General features: G+C 45.3%; 1 protein-coding gene across 5 annotated transcripts in view; it reads left to right on the top strand.

Annotated features, from left to right (window-relative positions):
* The window catches only part of THSD4 (thrombospondin type 1 domain containing 4), a 551,036-nt gene that overhangs the window by 513,757 nt on the left and 14,298 nt on the right, over positions 1-22,981 (top strand). For all 5 annotated transcript variants that reach the window (XM_023654498.2, XM_023654473.2, XM_070234557.1 and 2 more), the window contains 5 exons: positions 4,227-4,502; positions 10,840-10,969; positions 11,641-11,845; positions 12,436-12,609; positions 19,676-19,849. In XM_023654498.2, coding sequence (XP_023510266.1) covers positions 4,227-4,502; positions 10,840-10,969; positions 11,641-11,845; positions 12,436-12,609; positions 19,676-19,849 — 959 coding nt within the window. The remainder of the gene's footprint in view (positions 1-4,226; positions 4,503-10,839; positions 10,970-11,640; positions 11,846-12,435; positions 12,610-19,675; positions 19,850-22,981) is intronic.

The raw sequence follows: 22,981 nt of genomic DNA, 5'->3' as shown, positions 1-22,981 counted from the left end.
CAGTCAACACAGAGAAAACCCATGGACGCATACTTTAGAGTCAGTGGGCCTGGAGACCAGAGGATGCTTCACCATCTGTCTGGACCTTCACTGATAAGAGTGTTTCATTCACTTGATTCAAAAATGAGGTGAACATCCTGGGTCTCTCTTTCTAGTTCATCATTTTGAAATGCCTTATATTAGTCTCCTATTGCAGCTGTACCAAATTACTGCAAATTTAGTAGCACAAAACAACTCAAATTTACTGTCTTACAGTTCTGGAGGTCAGAAGTCCAAAATGGGTTTTGCTGGGCCAAAATCAAGGCATTGGTGGGCCATGCTCCTCTAGAGGCTCTAGGAGAGAAGCTGTTTCTGACCTTTTTGAGCATCAAGAGGCCGCCTGCATGCCCTGGTTCATGGCCCCTTCCTCCATCTTCAAAGCAAGCTGAGTGACACCTGCAAGTCTCTCTCTGACTCTGACCCTCTTCTGTCATCACATCTTCTCTGACTCTCACCCTCCTGCGTCTTTCTTACAAGGACCCTTATATAACATTGAGCCCAGCCAGATAATCCAGGAAAGTCTCTCCATCTCAAAATCTTTAACTTAATCACAACTGCAAAATCCCTTCTGCCATATAAGGGAACACGTTGCAGGGTCCAGGGGTTTGGACACAGGCGTCTTCAGGGGGCTATTATTCTGTCTGCCACTCGCCTTTTCTCTTGCTCCCCTTTTGCTCCTATTAACACTACTTTGACCTGTAAGAAAAGAGTCACACCTGACAACCTGCCTCTTCGCCGTGGGCTCTGCTGGTACCCAGAGCAGGCAGCTCTCGCTCGGCTGCTGCTGGGGGTGGCCCGGCACTCTGGCTCTGCAGACGTTTCTTTACCAAATGATGATGGAGCCCACCACCCAAATGCAGACTGTCTTTCCGTCTTTCGATCAGGAAGGTCTGCAGAAATATTAATGATAATCGCTCACACGCACTGAGCCCTTGCTTGTGCCAGACACTGCCGAGTCCTTTTCATAAATTTACTCATGGAATTCTCACAGCAGTGCTCTGAGGGAGGTATTCATATTGGCCTCATTTTCAGAGTAAGGAAATGGCAGCTTAGAGAGGTTAAGTTACTTGCCCGGGTCCCACCGTGACCTCAGGCCAGCCTGTGTGACTAGGCCCTGTGCTTGTTATACTCCCTGGAGGCTACTTGGTCCAATGCCTGTCCCAGGAAGTGAGGGGACAGATGCAAGTCCTGTCCATCCTTCTCTGGGCTGTTGATTGGATAACCAGGTCATCTGATTGTCATGGGTTGGGGACAGTTGGCTGCCTGGAGTCAACAGCCTGGGGTGTGCCCAGCACGTGGAATGTGTGTATTGGCCACACTCCAAGTCAGCACACTCAGGCTGAAAGAATTTTTAAGCCATTTCCAAGAGCAATGCACAACATTAGAAACTAAGTTCAGATGGCAAAATATTGGGATTACTGAAGTCTGTTGCTGATTTATAGGGGCAACCAGGCAGATTATTTGAAATCAAACAGAGTGATGATGATTGATGACGAGCCCAGTGGGTCTCAGCTAACAGGTAGCGTGGAGTTCTGGGATTGGCTGCCTGGGATGGGGCAGGCCCAGAAGGGATCACTTGTAAAAAGTTCGTGCGGAAGGGCATTCTGGACCAGGCTTCATCCTCCATATCAACAGAGTCAAGAGGCCAGAGCTTGAATCCAACTCTGCCACTTTCTTGCTGTGCATCCTCAGGCAAGTCAGTAACTTGTCTGAACACATTCTCAGTCTACAAAATAGAGAGGAAAAAAACCTACACTCAATTGTTTTATTTGGGAAGGGGAGGGTATTGAATAAATTAGGTGTCCATCCAGCACAGTGCCCAATACATACAAGGTATTCAAAAGATTTAAAAATGTTTTTGCCTACTAACATCTTGGGCGGTCTCCTTTATGTTGGTATGCCTGGTCTTGATACTGTTGGCCTGATTTGCGTATAATATTTTAAACCATGATGTATTATAATTAGCCAGCTAAATAGGAAAGCACTGGTGAAAGGGTGGAGAAAGCCCTACATTTTAATTGTGTTCTACAGCAACTCTAGAATTTTCCTCCTTATTGTGTATTAAAATGATACATACCTGAGCATTCTTCAATCAAAATAGAAATAGATAAAGTAAAAAGCAACTTGCCTGTAATTGCCAAGACGTGGAAGCAGCCAAGATGTCCTTCAGTAGGTGAATGGATGAATACACTGGGTGCATCCAGACAGTGGAATGTTATTCAGTGCCAAAAAGAAATGAGCTAACAAGCCACAAAAAGACATGGAGGAACCTTAAATGCATATGACTAGGTGAAAGAAGCCCATCTGACAAGGCTACATACTGTAGGATTCCAACCATATTACATCCTGGAAAAGGCAAAACTGTGGAGACAACAAAAAGATCAGTGGTTGTGAGGGGCCGGGAGCGAGGGAGGGATGAACAGGCAGAGCACAGGGCAGTGGACCATTCTGTGTGATTTAATAACAGTAGACACTTGTGGTTATACATTTTTCAAAACTGATAGAACGTACATCACCAAGAGTGAACCCTAACGTAAACTATGGACTCCGGGTGATAAGGGTGTGTCAGCGCAGGCTCATCGTTTATAAGAAGTGCACCGCTCGGTGGGGAACATTGATAGTGGGCGAAGCGGGGGCAGGGGCGGGGGCTGGGAGATGTGGGAACTCTCTATACTCCCCACTCAATTTTGCTGTGAACCTAAAAGTGCTCTAAGAAAAATAATAAAGTCAATTTAAAAAAAGCAGTGTCCCCCAACTTCATCCCCTTCACCTCTTCCCAGAGGGAATCTCTCTTAACGATTTGGTGGCATTCTGCTGGCCCTTTTCTATGCATTTACAAAGATGCTCACAACCAATTTGAATCCTTGTCTACAATCTAAGTGTACAAGGAACATGACATGTCATTCTTTTCCATAAGTCAACTTAAATCTAACCTCAACCTGAAACTTCTTTGAAAGTGGTAGAAAATTCAACCTCAGTCAATATGGGGGCTCCTCCCATACACTCCAGATATGAGTAAAGATCCCTGCCTGGCGCTGCTAAGAATCTGTGGTGCTCCGGAAACCCAAGACCTCAGACTCCTGCCTCTCTCCACCTTGGAACCATCTCTCAAAAAGCACTTTCCACTTTTCCCGCCTGCATCTTCCTCCCTCCTTCCCCTTGCTGGCGCCTCTGGAACCGTCATCCTCACTGAAAGCTCAGGCCTCCGCTGTGAGAAGGAAGAGTGCTGACTTCCAGCAGCTCTTGCTTTCTCTCCTGCAAAAACCCCAGGCAAGAAAATCTAAGGGCTTGGCGGCTTGGACTAGGGGAGGAGGAGGAACAAAGATAAAGAACAAAACACAAATGAATCTCTCGAAAGGTGTCCTGCCACATCTGTGTGTGAGTGTGTGTGTACACAAACTGGATTCTACTATGCTTTTGTTGTTTCAGCAGACAACATATCAGAGTCTGTCTCCATGTCACAACATGTATTTGCTTCATTCTTTTAAAAAATAACATAGTATCTCATTCGTGGTTGTAACATAATTTATTTTAACCAGCACCATTAGTGGCCATTTAAGTCCATTCTACTGTTTGCTATTTCAAATAATGCTTTAGTAACCCTACTTGTGCATACAGCTTTATATGAAAGAATGGGAACATTTATACAACGAATATCCTAGAAAGTGAATCACTGGGTCAAAAGGCACGTGCATTTAAAATTTGGATAGATATTGCCAAATTGCTCTCCCAAAATTTGTGTCTATTTGCAGGCTCACCTAGAGTGTATGAGGTGTTTTCCTACACCCTCAACAAGGGGTTTGGGATTTAAGGGTTTCCAAAGTTTCTAATCTTTATTCTTAGGTAGATAGAGCTGTCACTGTTGTTCTTGTTTTCACATGTAATTTTTAAATTATGAGTGAAGTTGAGCGTTTTTAAATGACTTTTGGCTGCCTGTATTTCTTTTTATGTGAATTTCCTCTCCATTGGCTGTTGCCTACTTTTCCTACTGGGATGTTCATCTTTTTCTTATCCATTTTTAATAATGTTTTGAATATTAGGGAAATTAGTATCTGCTTATGTTAAATATGTGTGCTATGAATTAGAAATGATCTCATGCTGCCTAATTTCTAGTGTTGAAGCAATTTCCTCTGTGCTACTCAATGTCCGGTCTTACTTCTGTGCGTGTGTGCTCTTGCCTCTGCTAGGGGAGCCCTTCAATGGCCAGCTGGTCACAGAAGGAAGGAGCGCGGAGGAGGGAGAAGAGAAAGAGAGGAATGAGGAGAAGGAAGACCTGCACGGTGCGGCACCTGAAATATTCACCTCAGAAGCAGCACAGCCCTTCCCGGTCAGGCATCCAGACAGATTTTCTTCCCACCATCCAGACAATTTGGTGCCACCAGCACCACAGCCCCCACGGCGAAGCCGGGATCACAACTGGAAACAGCTCGGGACAACAGAATGCTCGACGACCTGTGGGAAAGGTGAGCTCGTGTATGGGATATGAGCATCTCTGCAGATCCCCAAGCAAGGAATGTGCGGTGGGCCTAAGGGACACGGCTGACCCTGCCAACCTTGAGCCTGACCATGAGATGACTCATTAGTATGATGCTGGGTCAGAGGTCCCCAACACCTCAGGCCTCACCATCAGGTTTGATGATCCACAAGAAGGGATTGCAAGATTCAGAAAAGCTGCTATCTCATGGTTATAATATTACAGTGAAAAGATACAGATTAGAATCAGCAGGGGAAAAGGCACATGGCCCAAAGTCCAGAAGAAACCAGGCGCCAGCTTCCAGGTGTCCCCTCCCAGGAAAGTCATACAGAGATGCGCTTAATTCTCCCAGCAGTGACGTATGACAACATACGTCTCGTATTGCCAACCAGAGAAGCTCACTCGAGCTTTGGTGTCCAGGGGGTTTACTGGGATTCAATCGTGTGGGCATGCAGCTCCCACACACCTGACATTAGCTACTCAGCCTTTAGCACCCAGAGGTTAAACTAGAACCATATGGCCCGAGGACTCAGGCATACAAAAACAGGCCTTGACCGTAAACCACAGTGTTGGCAGAAACTGTCTTGTCAACCTGACACAGCGTGACCCAAGACATAGGAAAACATTCCCACCAGCAGAATATCCCAAGGTTTCAGAGGTTATTTCCAGCCCTGGCGAAGGGCCTGTTCGGAAGACAAGCTTTTCTCTGGAATGTGCAGGGACTGAGCAGCCCAGGCCTGGTGAGTTAACCCTTTCCTGCACAACATGTTCACTAATAATCACAGAACACGCTCATGTGGTTCAAGATCTGAAAGTTGACGTACGAGTCCAGGTTGTGGGACACTTAACGCGAATGCCGGTTGAAACTCCTTCTCAAATCTAAGGATCTCAGGAAAAAACAGGCTTTGGGGCTTGGGGTGTTAGTTGCCCAGCTTTCACACTCACCAACCCTACAGCTCCCTTCCTACTCTCCCAGTAAAATCTTAATCCTGTATGTATCCCTTTATCCTAACCCCATCAGCTGAGACCACCAGGAGCAAACCTGTAGCCCAACAGAGTCAGGTTTACTGACTCCTAGCAACAAGGGAGACCACACTCTAGAAGTGTGGGCGTCTCTCCAAACAAAAGAAAAGATAGAGCCATAGGATTTGGGAGAAGGGTGGAGTTAGGTGTTTTTAAAAAACAAGGTTTTGATAGGGTCACAGCACAGTGCGGCTGTGTGCAGAGGGGTCAATATCACTATCAGTCTGAACTGTGAAGTGGACCCAGGGTCCTGTTTCCTTGAGAACTCCAAAGTTAAGATAGATGTGGAATGTGCTGTTAGAAACCCCTTATCTGACAGCATTATGCGCTGGGTTAGAAATTGATGCTGCTTCTCTGTTTCAAGGTGGCACAGCTCCCCAGCGCAAGGACACATCTGCCAACTGTGAAGTTAGAATTTGCTTCATATAAATGGTAATAGCATCCTGTTTGTAGTAAAGTCCTATTTGTGAGCTAAAACAGCTGTTCTTTGAGGGGAGGCTGCCACAGAAACAGAAAGGCTGTATCCCCAAGGAGTTTCTGCAGCTGAGAAACTGTGTGATACCCGCAGATTATTGGTTTGGGGCTTTTTTTTCTTTTTTTTTCAAGAGACACATCTGAGTGTACAACATTTGGAAACTTTGATATAATTAGCAAATGGAAGAATCTTTCTCAACTGCCTCGAAAGCTTTTACCTTTTCCTAAGGGCATTGATTGAGTGGATTTGACAATAGAATTTAGATCTTTGTTTCTTCTTGGGGATGAACCTCTTTCTGCCTGGAACCTCTGCCAGTTCCGTAATGACTTGATGACCAGGGTGCTGATTTGTGGAGGTGTCATTATGCAAATTTTATTGTGTTTATACTTAATACACGTGCAAAGAATGGGCACTGGAGAGTCACTGGACCAACTTCTTTTATAAGCTTTGTGAGGGAAAATTGAATGCCTGTAGGATATGTCTTGACAAAGGCAGAAAGCTAGAGATAATTATGCGTTAAGGCCAAAATCATTTTAGTGCGGCTCTGTCCATCTATACCATAGAGGTAAACAGTATGAAACATAATTGACAGAGGAACTCAGGATCAGAATGTCTTATTACTGAAACATTCTCCCAGTTAGGGAGTCGTGTGAGGCCCATTAAAGGAACCAGATACACTCAGAACTAGGTAAAAAGAAGGTAAAGTTATAAAAGGGATAAAAATTGTTGTCATGTGGTTTTACATCAAGGGTGCCTTGTGTGAAAGATTCTCTTCCATTTCATGCCTTTAAAGATAGCCTGGCCCAGCCTTTCCAGTAGCGTGGAATGTAGCCTGTCCAGAGACCGTAAGGCATTTTGTTACCAGCTTGATGGGATAAGGACAAAAGCATGTGGCATTTGCCGGCTCACCCTCCACGCTGCTCACACAGTCCTCAGTTCCCTGACGGTTGCCACTTACTCATCCAGGTGGTCATTCAGTGGGTCTCTATCTGCTCTGTACCAGACATGATGGAGGGACCCGTCCATCCAAAGAGTCCAGTTATTTTGCTCCCACCTCCACCCCTCCAGTCTGTGGGATCCACCTGAGGCAAACAGTCTCCCTCCCTTACTGCTCTCTGGTATCTGGCCAGCAAACTCCTGCTTACACTCCAAGATCTTGCCTCCTCTGTCAAGTCCTTCCTGATTCCTGATTCTGCAAGACACAGGTAGGCACGGAATAAGTAATTGTGGGACCTCACGGTGATTTGGGACACCGTTCTGTCCCAGCTCTGCTTGGCCTGGCTATCTCCTTGAGTGTACACTTTCCAGCCTGTGCGCCTGGCATCATACCAAGCACACAGTAGTTTTCTTGAGTGAGTGAGGATATCATCACCACATTTCAAATAGGGTCCGCATCAGCTATTATGTATGAGGGTAGTTTTTACATCCTCATTAGATCGTGGCATAAAGAATGTTGATTGATATATTCAAAACTGAAGAGTCTTTTTCTCTAGATTTCCATATTATTTTGTTTAATGTTCTAAGATAGCCTTTCTCCATTGCATTGTGGATACACACCATGTACACACACTTGGCATCTGCCACTCAGATGCCCGAGATGACATGTCCATCCTCTTTTGACCCTGAGAAACAGTGCTGGTTCTCAGGCCAAAGAGATACTGAAAGGTGCCTTGGAAATAGAAGAAGATCAGAGACGTATTGCTCCCCTACCTCTCCCTTCCCTTGTACTCCTAGCCCCCTTTTTTCTGTGTGACAAATGGCAGCAGCCCATGGATGCCCCTTGTTTGCTCCCTCTAAGATTTGCTCCCAGCTGGCACTGGTCCCCGACGTGCAGGGCAGAGGAGGTGATGTGGATCCACAGGACATTTAGCTCATCTCACGGTCATCAGCAGCAGTGACATGTGTGCCGTGACAGGAAATTCCCACCTGCTGGTGCTAACTCTTTTCTGCACAACCCAAGTCCATTCCCCTTGTGACGTCATTGTTGTCCCCACACAAACCCTCCCCCAAACTCTCCTCCAGTCCTTCCTGGGGGAGCTAACCAGACCACACATTTCTACGTCTCTGTTTTTGTAGATGCTTTTTAGCATCATGCTATCATCATCACGGGGAGGGGTCCTGCTGCCAGCATCCGAGAGTGGCCCACACTCCGTCCCGGCCTTGCCAACACCTCTGTCAGTCTGGTCAAACTCTTGGCTTGGCTCGGTTGATTCCCATAGTTCCAAGACTAGAGTTATCTAATTTTTCTTGCTCCTTATTTTGTCCATCTCTCCATAATGCCTCACTGACCTCTGTACAGTTCCCTCCTCCAGTATAACATATTTCTGTTTTGATTAATATACCAGACATATAACCCAACCAAACAGACCCCAGATTTTTTCCTGCTGCCTGAAGCCCAGCCAGCATCTCAGCTCACCGTCTCCTCCACCCCCCATTCTTGCTTGCTAGCAATTAGAGGAATAATTGAATGGCATGCTTGGACAATGAAGAGATGGCCAGGTGCCATTCTGAGTGACAGTCTCCCTTTCTGCAGAAATCAAAACTGACCCAAAGGGGCCAGCCCCGTGGCCAAGTGGTTAAGTTTGCGTGCTCTGCTGTGGTGGCCCAGGGTTTTGCTGGTTCGGATCCCGGGCGCGGACATGGCACCGCTCGTCAGGCCACACTGAGGCAGAGTCCCACATGCCACAACTAGAAGGACCCACAACTAAAATATACAACTATATACTGGGGGGATTTGGGGAGAAAAAGCAGAAGTAAAGAAAATGACCCAAAGAAAGAACCAGTTGTGGTCACTAGAGTCAAGAATTATAGCTCTGGTGTTTTCTCGCCATCAGAAAGAGAGACTGCTTCTGAATTTATTTCCTTGACTAAACACTGGAGCTGGACCATGGACAAGTGTAGTGTAAAGGCAGTAAGGGTGGGGAACGGCAGGCAGTGGCCATGTACAAACAGCCCCAAGCAGGACCCATCTTTCCAGGGCACAGAGCATTCCTATGGTAACCTATATCCTTTTAGCGAAAGATACTAAATTTCCCCCTCTTTTGAGTGCCGGCTGGTTGGGGTAGTTACTTTTGCTTTCCAATCCACAAACTTGTAAGCAGAAAACTGAAACCCATATGCTCTGAAGGGAAAGGGATAGACTAAATAATAAGATTTTTACTTAAACTTTTAATAGCTGGGTCCCAGATGGGTACCCTGCAAGCCATGGACTGAATCTTATTCATCTTTGTAACTCAGCACAATGTGCTTAATGTTTGTCGAATTTAATTAAAAATCTCTTCTTAATGGAAGCAGGTATGTCGCTGGACAATATTTAACTTCGCAAAAGTTTTTGCCTTCCATTAATTTTACAGTCAGTACTGCTTTTACTCAGCTAATAATTATGCTTAATTGGAATGTTATTTTAAATAATGGTCTCAAGTTATAGCTACATTGTGAATTTTTACTGCCAGAGTCGTTTAAACAAATGATTGTTTCAGATTCAAAACTGTCTTACAAACTGTCAAGCTCCTTACAAGAACCGTCCTCGGGCTCAGTGGGTCACACAAGCTCAGCTTCAAGAAGCACTAAAACACTTCATAGCTGATGCAGTGTTGAGACGCTTGCATTAAAATTTATCCCTGCAGTTACAATTAAAATTATAGCAAGTTGGAAGTTCAGAAACTCTAAATGCCTGGCCAATTGGCAACAGAGCTAAGACAGAGCTGTAGAATAAATGACAGTGTTCTGCCCAGCAGGAATTGTTCACCGCAGACTGGGGCTGGGGTGGGCGTAGGGAATTACTTGTGAAAAGACATCTTACTCTTCAGACAGTTGAACTGAAATTCAGCCTGTTCCATTTCTCACTTTGTAAACAGCCGGTAGTAATACTTCAGTGCTGCCACCAGGGGGTAGCAGAGAGAGAAAGGCAGAATTGAATCAGCTTTCTTTTGAGCTAGAAATTCTGACTTTTTATCCAAAATAGATTTATCCTTATTAAGCCAACGAAAGCAGCTTGTGGACTTAAAACAAACAAAAAACCTGAGGCGGTTAGTATAATTTTTATAGCAAAATAATAAAAACAAATATCAGACCTCTGATAAATATTCATTCAACAAACTTTTATTGAGCACCTGCTACTCTGCTGTACTGGGGTTACAGAGATGAACAGGAGCTAGTCCTGTCCCTGAGAAGCTTGCCATCTCATAGGAGGCAGACAAATACTCAAATAACTAGCATACCATTGGATTGGTGCTTTATTAGGGGAATGCATGAGATGATTTACAGAGAGGGGAGCCAGCTGCTCTTCTAGCCGCTCTTGAGTCTTCTTACTTCTCTGCTTCAAACTGACTGTCTCTTACATGTACCTGGCACTTGCAGGCCATGTGTTGGGCACTTTTGTTCCAGTTCAGTGACCTGGACCTGTGCACACAGCTACGCAAACCCACCCTTTCTCTAGGATGCAGCTTGGCCCCTCCAGGACCCCTTTCTCTTTGATGTCTCCAGAATATCTTCAAGAAGTTATTATTTGTGCTCATTTCATAATCATTCACCTGCCTGGCGACATCTTAGACTGTTATGAAAGCTGTTTTTATCTGCCTTTGAAACCGTGTGCACAAATAGGTTGTAAGCTCTTCGAGGGCAGGAGCTGTTCCTATGCTTCTTTGCGCCCCGCAGAGCCTGGCAGACCTTGTGTGGGAGCTGTGTGTAAATGCATCGAGGAAGGAGTGTGTGTGCGAGTGGTTCTGTTTCTATGGCCTCTCTTCATCAGGATCTCTGTGCAGCTCCCCCGCAGCCCAGCAGTCAAGCGTGCGGGACTGTCCTTCTCATGTTCTCCTTGTCCTTGCAGGCTCGCAGTACCCTATTTTTCGCTGTGTGCACAGAAGCACTCACGAAGAGGTCCCTGAGAGCTACTGTGACTCCAGCATGAAGCCGACCCCGGAGGAGGAGCCCTGCAACATCTTCCCTTGCCCAGCCTTGTAAGACAGCCTCGCTATTGAGGTTACCTCTTATTAGGTCGCTTCTAGTCGTTTGCACATTGAGCCTTAGTAGCAGATATAATCGAATTTTTAAATCTCTCTACATCTCATTTAGAAACATGACTTGCTGTATGCATGAAATTCAGTCCATTTAGCAAGCGCACCTGACTTTCGGGATTAACACAGGAGCTCGTGGCCTTTCACAGGTCAGCCCGCTCCCAGGGAGCCGGAGCCATTAGGGCTTAGCCTGGCAAGTAAAACAAAGAGGGAAGCATAGAACTACAATCCAGTGTGGTCCGTGTCGTAGGTGAGCTGTGCACAGAGAGAGAAAGCTAGAATAAGATTTCTTAGTTCCAAAGTGGGTTAATGTTCTACAGGGTAATTAAACTAACCTTTGGAGTTGTTTTTTTTATTAGATAAAAATCATTTATAACTTCTCAGTTTTCTCTAATTTTGTAGAATCTGGGCCCTAATCGCCTGCAAATAGCATGTGGAACAAAGTTCATTCCTTTACAGAGTCAGCAGGCCCCTAGGCAGACTGTTAAGCAGTGCTGTAGGATGAGGACCACCCAGAAGGATTCTGATGGTCCTGTGTAAGTCGACTCGGGCTCGTGTTCTCTTCCTGTTGACTGACGTGATCTCTCCCTCCCACCGTCTTGTTCCTGAGCCAGCTGGGACATCGGGGAGTGGTCCGAGTGCAGCAAGACCTGCGGCCTGGGCATGCAGCATCGCCAGGTTCTGTGCCGCCAGGTGTACGCCAACCGCAGCCTGACGGTGCAGCCCTACCGCTGCCAGCACCTGGAGAAGCCCGAGACCACCAGCACCTGCCAGCTCAAGATCTGCAGCGAGTGGCAGATCCGGACGGACTGGACCTCGGTACGCAGGGTGGGGCAGCCTGCTCTGGGGCTCCCCCTCCAAGACCCACCGCCACCCTCCCACCTGCCCCCACCAAAACCTGACTTGGAAGGACCCTGAGTTCTCCAGGAGGGAACCCATCCTGTGGGGTTCTGAACTTCTGTTTCTGCAAACCGCAGCAGGTACCGATAGCTGGATAGAGTTAAGGCTACCGTGTATCATCCGCAGCCGACTTTAAGAGTGAGCCCATCAGAGTCGTGTGCATATGGGTCTCATCTCTCCCGTGCGTCACAGTGGTGTGAAGGTTGGCAACTGCTGGTAGAGCCAACTCCTTCCAATCTTACTCTCCCATTTTATAGATGACAGAACTGAGTCTCAGAGGAACAAAGCAGGCAAGACATCTAGGAAGGTTTTAGAGAAAAGGGTCGTGAAGTTTTCAGGGATGGGGTCCCCCCCAGGTAGTGTCACACTGCAGGGGACCCAGCAACACAGGGTGTCTCAGCACCGTCCTCTGCTCAGGTGGCAGGTAACAAGGATGAGGGCACCACAACTGGAGAGTCCCCCGGAGCTAACGCTGCCTGTTCCACTGACGTAAGCTTGCTGTGTTTTAGTGCTCAGTGCCTTGTGGAGTGGGACAGAGGACCCGAGACGTGAAGTGTGTGAGCAACATTGGGGACGTGGTTGACGATGAGGAATGCAACATGAGGCTCCGGCCGAATGACATTGAGAACTGCGACATGGGACCCTGTGCGAAGAGCTGGTTCCTCACCGAGTGGAGTGAAAGGGTGAGCGTGGCGGTGGGCAGAGTGTGTTTTCTGGAGCTGGGGCCAAGGCCTGCTGGGCTAATGGGCAGGAGCTGCACGTCACAAGGTCTCCAAACCACACAAAGATGACCCACTCACCAAGAATCCCAAGGGTAATTTCTGACTTTGGGAAAAAGGCCCAGAGAACTATTATAAGCTTTCTATTCTTATATGAAGACTGAGGGGCTCCAAGACTGAGGAGTGGGTGTGAAATAATTAGTTTAATTCTCCTTAGCACATGAATATTAAATAATGAAATGCTAAATCAAGTGAATTATTACATCACACCTTTCATAAGTTCTGTGAGTGCCTGGCATAGAGTAGGCACTCAGCAAATGGCAGGCCCCTTCCCTACTTCTTACTGACTCAAAGCATTTCACACACTGTCCCCTCCCCACTAGCCTGGCCTCCCTTGGGGTCCCTGGCGTCAGGTGTCAAAGATTAACTCAAAGGCATAGAGTTCATCATCAGCCCACCAGGTACCTGTGTACAAGGGAAACCAATAAGAGACTGAGTCCATCTATCACAGACAAAAATAGGATTTATATAAGAAAAGAGTGGGACTCTGGAGATGGATGGCGGGGATGGTTGCACAACAATGTGGATGGACTTAATGCCTCTGAGTTGTACACTTGAAAATTATCAAAATGGTAGATTTTATGTTATACGTATTTTACCACAATAAAAAAAAAGAGTTTAGGGAATCAACGTTAAAGGGCATAGCTTCGAGTAAGGAATAGAGGGGAAGGAGATGCTGAGCCTGGCCTTCCTTTTCCTGCGGAAGCTGCCGATGGGCTGCAGAAGGAGAGGCCGACCAGGGTTCTGCCCAGGGCAGCTGGTCTAGTCGTCAAACAGACTGTTTCTGGGTTTCCGGATTCTCCAGAAGACCTTGGAAGTTTAACCAGGACGTAGACATGAGTGGCTGTCTCTGTCCTTGGTTAGCGCCTCCCTCTCAGTTAGGCCAGGTCTGCACCATTTCCCTTATCAGAATTCCTCATGATGCTTCCCAACCATAACGAGCTACACATCAGCTGGGAACCTCGTGAGAGCGCAGAATCTGAGTCCGTACTGTGAGATGAACCTGAGAGTCCACGTTGCTTTTTTTTTTAAATCTTTAAAAAAAAATTATTTTATTGAGGTCATAATGGTTTATAACATTGTGTAATTTCAGGGGTACAGTATTATATATCAGTTTCTGCATAGACTAGATTCTACATTTCTGATGGGGTCCCGGGTGGCACTGAGGCCGCTGGTCCGAGGTTGGGGAGAGCAGCCGAGTTCATAGAATCTTAGGAAACACTGCTGAGCTCGTGAGCCCTCTCCCCACAGCCTCATGTTCTGTATCTCAAGCTCAGAGGAATAAACTTTCACACATCAGCAGATTCATGCCCATACTGCCACATTGGTTGATTCCAATTGGCCAGCATCCACTCTGACTGGTCAGTACCCACCGTGGACCAGTGTTCACATGGGTTTCCACTCCCTCCCTGTCATAAGATGCCCCTTAACTTCATCCCTCTCATCACAGTCATAATCCACATCAGTGGGGATTGTTATTGAGAAAGAAAGGGAGAACAAACCTGCCAGCGCAGCCTTCACTCCACATTCAGAGATCATCCTGGAGATTCTCATCGAGTGACTTATCTTCTTGTGGATTCCCGACACCTCATGGCATACGGCCCCTGCCCCTTAGCCCCCAAACAGAGAGCCCTTAGAGTATGAACACTGAAATTTTAGGATGAGCAGCTAACGGTGCCTCCAGCCCAAGGAGATGATTGTAACAGGCACCAAATTAGCACCATCAGGAAGGCGCTAGCCGAAGGTTGAAACAGATGGAAAGTAGATGCCGATCTAAAGGTGTCCATTGACTCAGACTTCTGCCCCTAGAGCTGACGGCAGCAGAGCTCACCCCAGTTGTTTGCATATCCCCCCCTTTCCAAGGCTCCCAGCTCTCACATTAGCTCCTGGCATTGTGGAAACAGTGCTGGGAGGCAGTTCAGAAGTCATGTTGGCCAGCCTCCCTGCCAGTATGAGGAGTCCTCTGCAGCGTCCCTGACACGGGTCTGATTCCTCTGTCAGAAACTGACTTGGTGCCGAGGCGGTTTCATCTATTTCTTGTACAGCCCATGGTGTTGAGAGGTTTCCTTTTACATTGAACCAAAGTGTTTTTGCTAACTGCCACTTGGGTCCCCTAGAAAATGTGAGTGCTCTCTCCTTACATTACAGCCCTACAGATATTTAGGGACCCCTTCCACTTCTTCTCCAGGCTAAAAATTCGCTGTCCCTTCAACTAATTCTTTTGTGTTTCTGGATTTCTAGCCATCCCAGAACTCATTTGTGTTCATAGTAAACTTGGTGAATATAGCGTGTAAGCAAATGAATGAAAAGAATGATGCTGGGCTTTCATTTTTACATTAGAAAGAGTCTTTTTAAAATAATGTTAATTTTTCTGGTCATAAAGTAACATATACTATTATAAAAAATATGAAAAAATCAGAAAAGCATACCTATAATCTCTTCACTAGAAGATAATTTAAGGTTTTTCGTTTGTTTGTTTTTCTGAGGAAGATTGGCCCTGAGCTAACATCCATGTCCATCTTCCTCCACTGTGTGGGATGCCTGCCACAGCATAGCTTGATAAGCGGTGTGTAGGTCCACTGCAAACCCCAGGCCACCGAAGTGGAGCACGCAAACTTAACCACTACTCCACCAGGCTGGCCCATAACTTAACGTTTTTAAAAAGATTATTTATTTATTTGTGTAATTTTTTGTTGTTGAAGAAGATTCGCCCTGAGCTGACATCTGTGCCCATCTTCCTCTATTTTATGCGTGGGTCACTGCTACAGCACGGCTGCCGAGAAGTGGTGGAGGCCCGTGGCTGGGAACCAAACCCAGGCTGCTGACGTGGAGTGCACTTAACCACTAGGCCACGGGGCTGGGCCCCAATAACTTAAGATTTTTAAGCCAACTGCCAAGCTTTTTTCTACTTATACATACTTTACATACATAGCTTTTTTGTACTCGTGTATTTTAAGGATATAAATCATAACATATGTATAATTTGGTAACCTGCTTTTTCACTTATGTATTTATTATAAACATTTTAATGGAATTAAAAAACCTTTAAAGCAAGATTTCTAATTAGAACAAGCTGTTGTATGACGTCTGTAATTGAACCAATCCCTATTCTTTATTTCTCCTCCAATAAAGACTTATAAATTTCCCTATAGAGTAAGTTTGCTTTGTATTTTAACATAAGCACTTGCTGGCTCTAACCTTTGTCTTAAAATTCTAAACAGAGAAAAAGTTGAGCACTTTATTCTTCTGTTTAGAGAACTTTTTTATTCTTTTTTGGAAAAGATGTTTTAAGCCATGTAAGTTTGGTACTGTGATGTAAGTAATTTTGCTTTATCTCCCTCAGAATAGACCATTATTCCTGAATGTTCATGCTTATTTTAGAGTAGTTGAGTGGGAAGGAGTGCTATTGGGTTTAAGGAAGGCACATTGGCTTTGGCATCATTTCCCCAAGGAATTATTTCTTTTTCTTTCTTTTTTTTTTTTTTTTTTTTGCTGAGGAAGATTTGCCCTGAGCCAACATCTGTGCCAGTCTTCCTCTATTTTGTATGTGGGTTGCTGCCACAGCATGGCTTAACAAATGGTGTAGGTCTGCACCTGGGATCCAAACCCATGAACCTGGGGCTGCTGAAGTGGAGCACGTGGAACCTTAACCACCCGGCCACAGGGCCGGCCCCCAAGGACTTATTTCTTGTTAGACCTTGAGCAGCTGCTGACTCTCTGACACTCAGTCTCCTCATCTGTAACATTGCTGAGTGGGCATTAAGGGATAACACATTCGGAACCATGCCCTCGACAAGGTTGGCACGATGGGGTGGGCCTTTGAGTCGCCAGTTAGCTTTCTGAAACGTACATCCTCCAGGGATGACCAGCTGATGGCAGTCTTCCAGATTTGAATAGCAGCTTTGTGTAAAAAATCAGCTCTGGAGCCAACCTTGATGGCCTAGTGGTTAAAAGTTCAGTGCACTCGTCTTTGGCAGCCCTGGTTTGGTTCCTGGGTGTGGAACCACACCCCTCATCTGTCAGTAGCCATGCTGTGGCAGTGGCTCATATAGAAGGACTTGAACTAGAATATACAACTATGTTACTGGGGCTTTGGGGAGGAAAAAGAAAAAGAGAGAGAAAGAGGAAGACTGGCAACAGATGTTAGCTCAGGGCGAAACTTTCCCACCAAAAAAAAATCAACTCTGTTAAGCTTTACTGTGAACTACGCAATTTTTCGCCACTGGGACACACCATGTCTTGAGTGCCTAATACATGCCAGGCATGAATGAGACACAGCCTCTGTTTAATGAGCTCAAGTGGGAGACGAAAGAAAATGAGATTAAAGTTTACAAACACTCAAGGATCCAGAGTGTAGCCAGATTTAGAATTAATTAATCTCTACCCAAATGAATTGAGGTTGTAAACTCAGTCTGAATCTTCTCTTAAACCTCTGGGGCCACAGAGTTCTCACTGATTCCTCACTTGAAAACATCCCTGCAGCCTCCTTTACGTGAGGGTGGGCCTTCTCAGATGTGGGCATCATTTACTTTTTAGTTCTGCAAATCAATGACAGGTTTAAACACATGTGCAATTTTTAATCCCACAGGGGAAAAAAAAAAAAAACTTTCAGAAAGTCCACCAGCTGCAATTTTGTAACACCTAATTTCTAAGAATGTTTGCTAAGAGAAGAAATAAGTAAAGACATTGAGTTATCTAAATTGTAGACAGTGATGCATAAAACTGAAGTTCAGGAATACTCGTTAGAACCTTATGGTCCCTCAGGGGCCAATTGGGCCAAGTTCAGCATTTAACTGAGGCTGGACTGAGAAGACAGTCCTTGCCACAGGGCTGCTGAGGAATTTCATGTGTTTCTGTTTATCAGCCCACGAGTTCAATAAGGAGTCAGGTCCTTTTCCAACGGTCAGAGCGGATTTGGGCCTTCTTTCAGGACGTCCTCAGGGACTGCGAATGGGTGTGTTTGGGTGCCTTACTCTGACAGTTTCTCTGCTGCCTCATAGGGCCCCCTCGTTCCCCTCATTTCTACTGACAGGGTTCCCAGGCCAGGGCCTGGGTGGGTGGCTCCTTTCAAATTTAGATTTGTTGTCTTTTCCCTGCAGTTGGTGGAATAAAGTGAAATTCCTCTGCAGGGCTCATCCTTATAATGTTCTGTCACTGGGCACTTGGCTTGGTCCTTAACATTCTTCTTTTAAATTAATCACATGGGGATATGAGGAAACTCTTCCAGATGCGTGTACATTACTTGGTTTGAAAAACAGAAGCTAGTGAGTCAAACGGAAATTACCTGGAAAGAAATATTCTTAGAGTTTGGGACACAAAGATAACTTAGCTTTGATTTACCTTGCATTCTTTAGGAGAACTTAAATATCTTCGGTTTGAAAGTGAGGAAAGAGACCAAATAATGCATGGCTGAGACAAAAAACTCTTTAGCCTGGAGTATTCCAATTACTATAGCAAAGGTTTTTTGTAACCTAAGAGACTGATTCATTGTCTCCGATTTCTAATAACAATGCAGATGAAGGATAAGTCATGAAAAGTGTTTGTGAGGCTGTAAGGGAAAAAAAACTTTTCCTATACCCTCTTAGGTTCTTTGCTAGAGGCATGCAAATTAAGCTGACAAAAGCCAGATGAACAGGAGAAAAAGACACAAAATTTATTTGATGTTAGTTTTTTTACACGGCTCAGGGATCTTCATAGGAAAGAAGTGAAAATCCCAAAGAAGCAGTTAGACATGAGGGCTTATATACCACTTAACAAAGGGTGATAAATTATGAAGAAGTGAATAGACGAAGGAAAGATGTTTGGACTTCTAGAAGCCGTAAATTGTGGGAAAATGGCTAAGAGATATATGGGAGAACTACCAGAGGATAAGGGTTACTTTAGTAAGGTTTGTTTGTGAAGACATCATCTTGGCATCGATTCCCCATCTCAGATGATGAGAATGTTCTCTCCCTGGAACTGGGAGGGCACCATTCTCATAGGAAATTGATGCCCTGCTTTAGGCAAGAAGGGGAGGGCAGAGACCTCTTTCTGCATCTGCTGTTTCTCAATTGCCTTTAGCTCAAAATAATCAATATGCCAAAGCAGCATGTTCTGGGTGCCTTCAAGCTCTGTGTTCCAGAGAGTTTCCTTTCCGGGAAGTGCAGCCCCCTTAACAGTGGTCGTGTAAATGTTTGATTACTCACCCTGGGCTGCGATTTTACAAGATTAGACAGCAAGTTCCAAAAATGAAAATAGAAACCTTGATAAGGAAACCAGGTTGTATTGTTTTTCCTTTTCTCAAATTTTATTTAAAATTATATTGCTTTTGTTTATTTTTAAAAATGGAAATGTTGGTAGAAACCAAACATTGGGTCTGTTTTTAAGAGAAGACTCTGCAGAAACCCTCAGAATGGGCTTTGGTCATGATCTAAAGGGGCACTTGCAGGCCGGCAAGGTGCTGGCAGAGAAGAGGAATGAGTGAGGGAGGGCCCACTCCCCGATTCAGTGGATATTCATGGATTTGCGCATGGGTGAGATGCCCTGAGAGGGAATTAAAGACGATTTCATGGTCCCTGGCCACAACAAGCCTACTTCTATAAAGAAAAGATAATAGGACACAAATAACTAATACAAAGGAAGAAAGTGGAATCGCAGGTGGACATGTGCCCGAGTTTTTATGCTGTCGTTCTTCTGCTGCTGTATATAGTTTCGAAAGCAAAACTTGGCAGAGAGAGCCCGGTGCGGCTGAGGGTGTTAATCGCTGCAGCGGAACAGGATATTTGGAATGAAGACTGTCCCAGAAAATCTAACATGGGCGTTTGCCGTACCGCTGTCTCATCATGGTGTAGGCTGGCATGAGAGGTGGCCAGCAATTTCCAGGGAAAGAGTTGGTTGGAAACGAGGTGTTTGGTCCTCCTTTGAGTCGTCTGAAAGTGGCTCCGGGACCTGCAGGCGGCCTCCCCTCTCACCGCCCTCTCCTGTCTCGCAGTGCTCGGCAGAGTGTGGGGTCGGAGTGCGGACACGCTCGGTGGTGTGCATGACCAACCACGTCAGCAGCCTGCCCCTGGAGGGCTGTGGGAACAACCGGCCAGCGGAGGCCACCCCGTGTGACAACGGGCCCTGCACGGGCAAGGTGGAGTGGTTTGCGGGGAGCTGGAGTCAGGTGAGTGGCCGAATTGGAGTGTCTGTCGTCCCTGGGGAGGGGTCTGGGAGTCCCAGGTATCCCTGGTTTGGATCCCGCTGTGCTGCTTGGAGCCTGGGCCAGTCACCTACGACATGCTCTTCTAAGCACTCGAGGATGCTCAGTGAGCGAGACAAGTGTCCCTGCGCCGGGGAGCGGGGGCCCAGCATGGCTTCCTTGTCCGAAAAGGGCTGGTAATGACAGCTGCTGATGAGGTTATTTTTAGGAGAAACAAAGTAATGTCAGCACAGTGCCTGACATACAATAAACACGCAATAAATCGTAGCTGTTGCTGCTATTATTATTATTAATGTTAACAAAGCCAGTTTTGTCTGTATTTGAGTGTCAGAAGCAGAAATAGATATGATCCAGCAATCCCACTTCTGGGTACATATCCAAAGGAAACAAAATCATTCTCTCGAGGAGGTGTCTGTACTCCCGTGTTCATGGCAGTGCTATTCACAACAGTCGAGGTATTGAAATAATCTAAGTGTTTGTTGATTGATGAATGGATACAGAAAATGTGGTATATACATACAATGGAATATTATTTGCCTTTAAAAAGAAAGAAATCCTGCCATTTGCGACAACGTGAATGGACCTAAAGGGCATTATACTAGGTGAAATAAGCCAGACACAGAAAGACAGATACTGCATGGTATCACTTATTTGTGGAATCTAAAAAAAAATGTCGAACTCAGAGAAACAGAGAATAGAATGGTGATTGCAAGGGGCTAGGGAGTGGGGGAAATGAGGAGAGGCTGGTAAGAGGGTACCAAGTTTCAGTTATAGGATGAATAAGGTCTGAGGATCTAATGCATAGCATGGTAACCACAGTTGATAACACTGTGCTGTATAGTTGAAATTTGCTAAGAGAGTAGAACTTACGTTCTCACACACACAAAAGGTAACTATGTGAGGTGATGAGTGTGTTTTTAATTCACTTGATTGTGAGAACCCTTTCACAAGGTATATCATCATGTGTACACTTTAAATATATTACAGTTTTATTTGTCAATTATACCCAAATAAAGCTGACAGAAAGATAGAAGCAGAAAGAAAAAGTTGAGGTTGTTCATTGTAAAGAACAGATAATTCCGAATGCTTTAATAAAGTAACTCAGTTAATCGGTTGATTTACGGTTCCAAAATTGAACATGAACCCCCTAAGAAAACTTGAGACGACCCTTCCCTCGCATTGCCCTGCGAAGATTTCCATCAACATTGTGAGTTCTTGGGCCACTGAGCACTTGGCTCCCGGGGCTGGCTGGCTCTCCAAGGGCTTTTTGGCTGATGGTCATGATTTACACATTATCAGGGCCTCTGGCTCCATATAGAATTTTATTTCTTTTAAGTAGCTTTAAAAACAGCCCCTGAAAAAATGGACTGCCTTGTCCTTGTAAATTGATACAACCCCTTTGGAAAGCAATTTGGCAATAAAAGTCAAGAACCATAAAAGTGTTCATTTGCCTTAACCCAGTCACCCCATTCCTGGGGATTCATTTTAAGGAAATAATTAACCGAAGAAAAAAGGCTTTTTCAACAGAGGTGTTCATGACGGCAGGGTAGTTAGGGATATTATGGTATATCGTAACTCTTTAAAATATTATGTAACACTAACAATGATAGGAAGATGTGGAAAGTGCATATGATATAATGGCAAGTGACAAACAGAATATGAAGATATATGGAGCCTATCTCAACCACTTCAAAGTATGGCATTTTATATAAACAATATGGGCAAATGTTTTCTTCTCAAGTTTCCTTTATTTATTTATTTATTTTTTTTTTGAGGAACATTGGCCCTGAGCTAACGTCCACTGCCAATGCTCCTCTTTTTGCTGAGGAAGACTGGCCCTGAGCTAACATCCATGCCCATCTTCCTCTACTTTATATGTGGGACACCTGCCACAGCATGGCTTGACAAGCGGTGCCATGTCCACACCCGGGATCCAAACCAGTGGACCCTGGGCCACCAAAGCAGAGCGCACTAACTTAACCACTATGCCACTGGGCCAGCCCCTCTTTTAATGTTTTTATAATGCGAACTGTAAAATATGGAAAACAGAAAGAAAGAGAATTCAAGTATTCCAGTGCTGCCCTAGAGGACAGCAGAGTTAGATATGCTTGATAACTGATGCCAGCGCTGCCTCTCCTCAGTTCTCTGACTTGGGGCAGGTAAGTTTAACCTCTCTGAGCCTGTTTCCTCATCCAGATATCCCGATATGAGGATAATAATACCAACTTCCTAGAATTGTAATGGGTGTTCATGAAATGCTATATATAAAGGGGGTTACCCATTGCTTGGGACGTGGGAAATGCTTAATAAATATTAGCTCTCTTTCCTCCAGTCTTTATTATTTTTTCTGGTGGCTGTTTCTGTCTCATTATTGGTAGCAACACACCTAGCATCTAAACCCCAAAGATAGTTCAGAAGCGGGATGTATATGGGACCCCAATTACACCAAATATCCACGGAAACTGAGGCGATGGGAAGAGTCTTACGTGAAATTGTAATATCAGATCATAACGGTCTTCACGCACAGTGAGGATGAGCAGTGTGATTCAGCTGGCATGCCTGCAATCTTGGAAGGGGAGAGGGGAGCAGGATTCAGGGTCTTCTTTGTTTGTGGGCCTCCTGTTAACTCTAGACCTAAGCTCAGAGAACTGAAAGTGGTGCAAATCCTGGTGAAGCAGCATTTATTTCTGCCAAGATAAGAAACATGGAATGTATTGCCCTGTTGTCTATAAGGGTCAGAACATGATTGAATGTGGACAAAGGTTTTGGTTCTGAATTTGTAAGGATGTTGGAGCCTGCTGGCACCTCCCTGCCCTGGGAATTTGGCATTATCCCTAGAGAAAATAAAATAGAGCTCTTCTTTACTGAAAGGTGAGTCTTAAACATTAACTGACTTCAGAATATAAAAATAAATGTTCCTTCCTGTCACGTGGTTTGAATGAGGGTCGGCATCTTGAACACCCCACCAGCCTGGTCACAGTGATCAGTCCAGGATGGACATGTGACCCAAGCCGAGCCAGACAGAGTCCTTCCCTGGGACTTTTATGGATTTAAGAAAAGAGACCCCCCCCTCCCGGAAAGTTGTAAGCACAGGTG

This window comes from Equus caballus, chromosome 1, assembly GCF_041296265.1.
Source record: "Equus caballus isolate H_3958 breed thoroughbred chromosome 1, TB-T2T, whole genome shotgun sequence".
NCBI classification, from domain to species: domain Eukaryota; kingdom Metazoa; phylum Chordata; class Mammalia; order Perissodactyla; family Equidae; genus Equus; species Equus caballus.
This window is presented reverse-complemented; position numbering and strand designations above follow the sequence as displayed.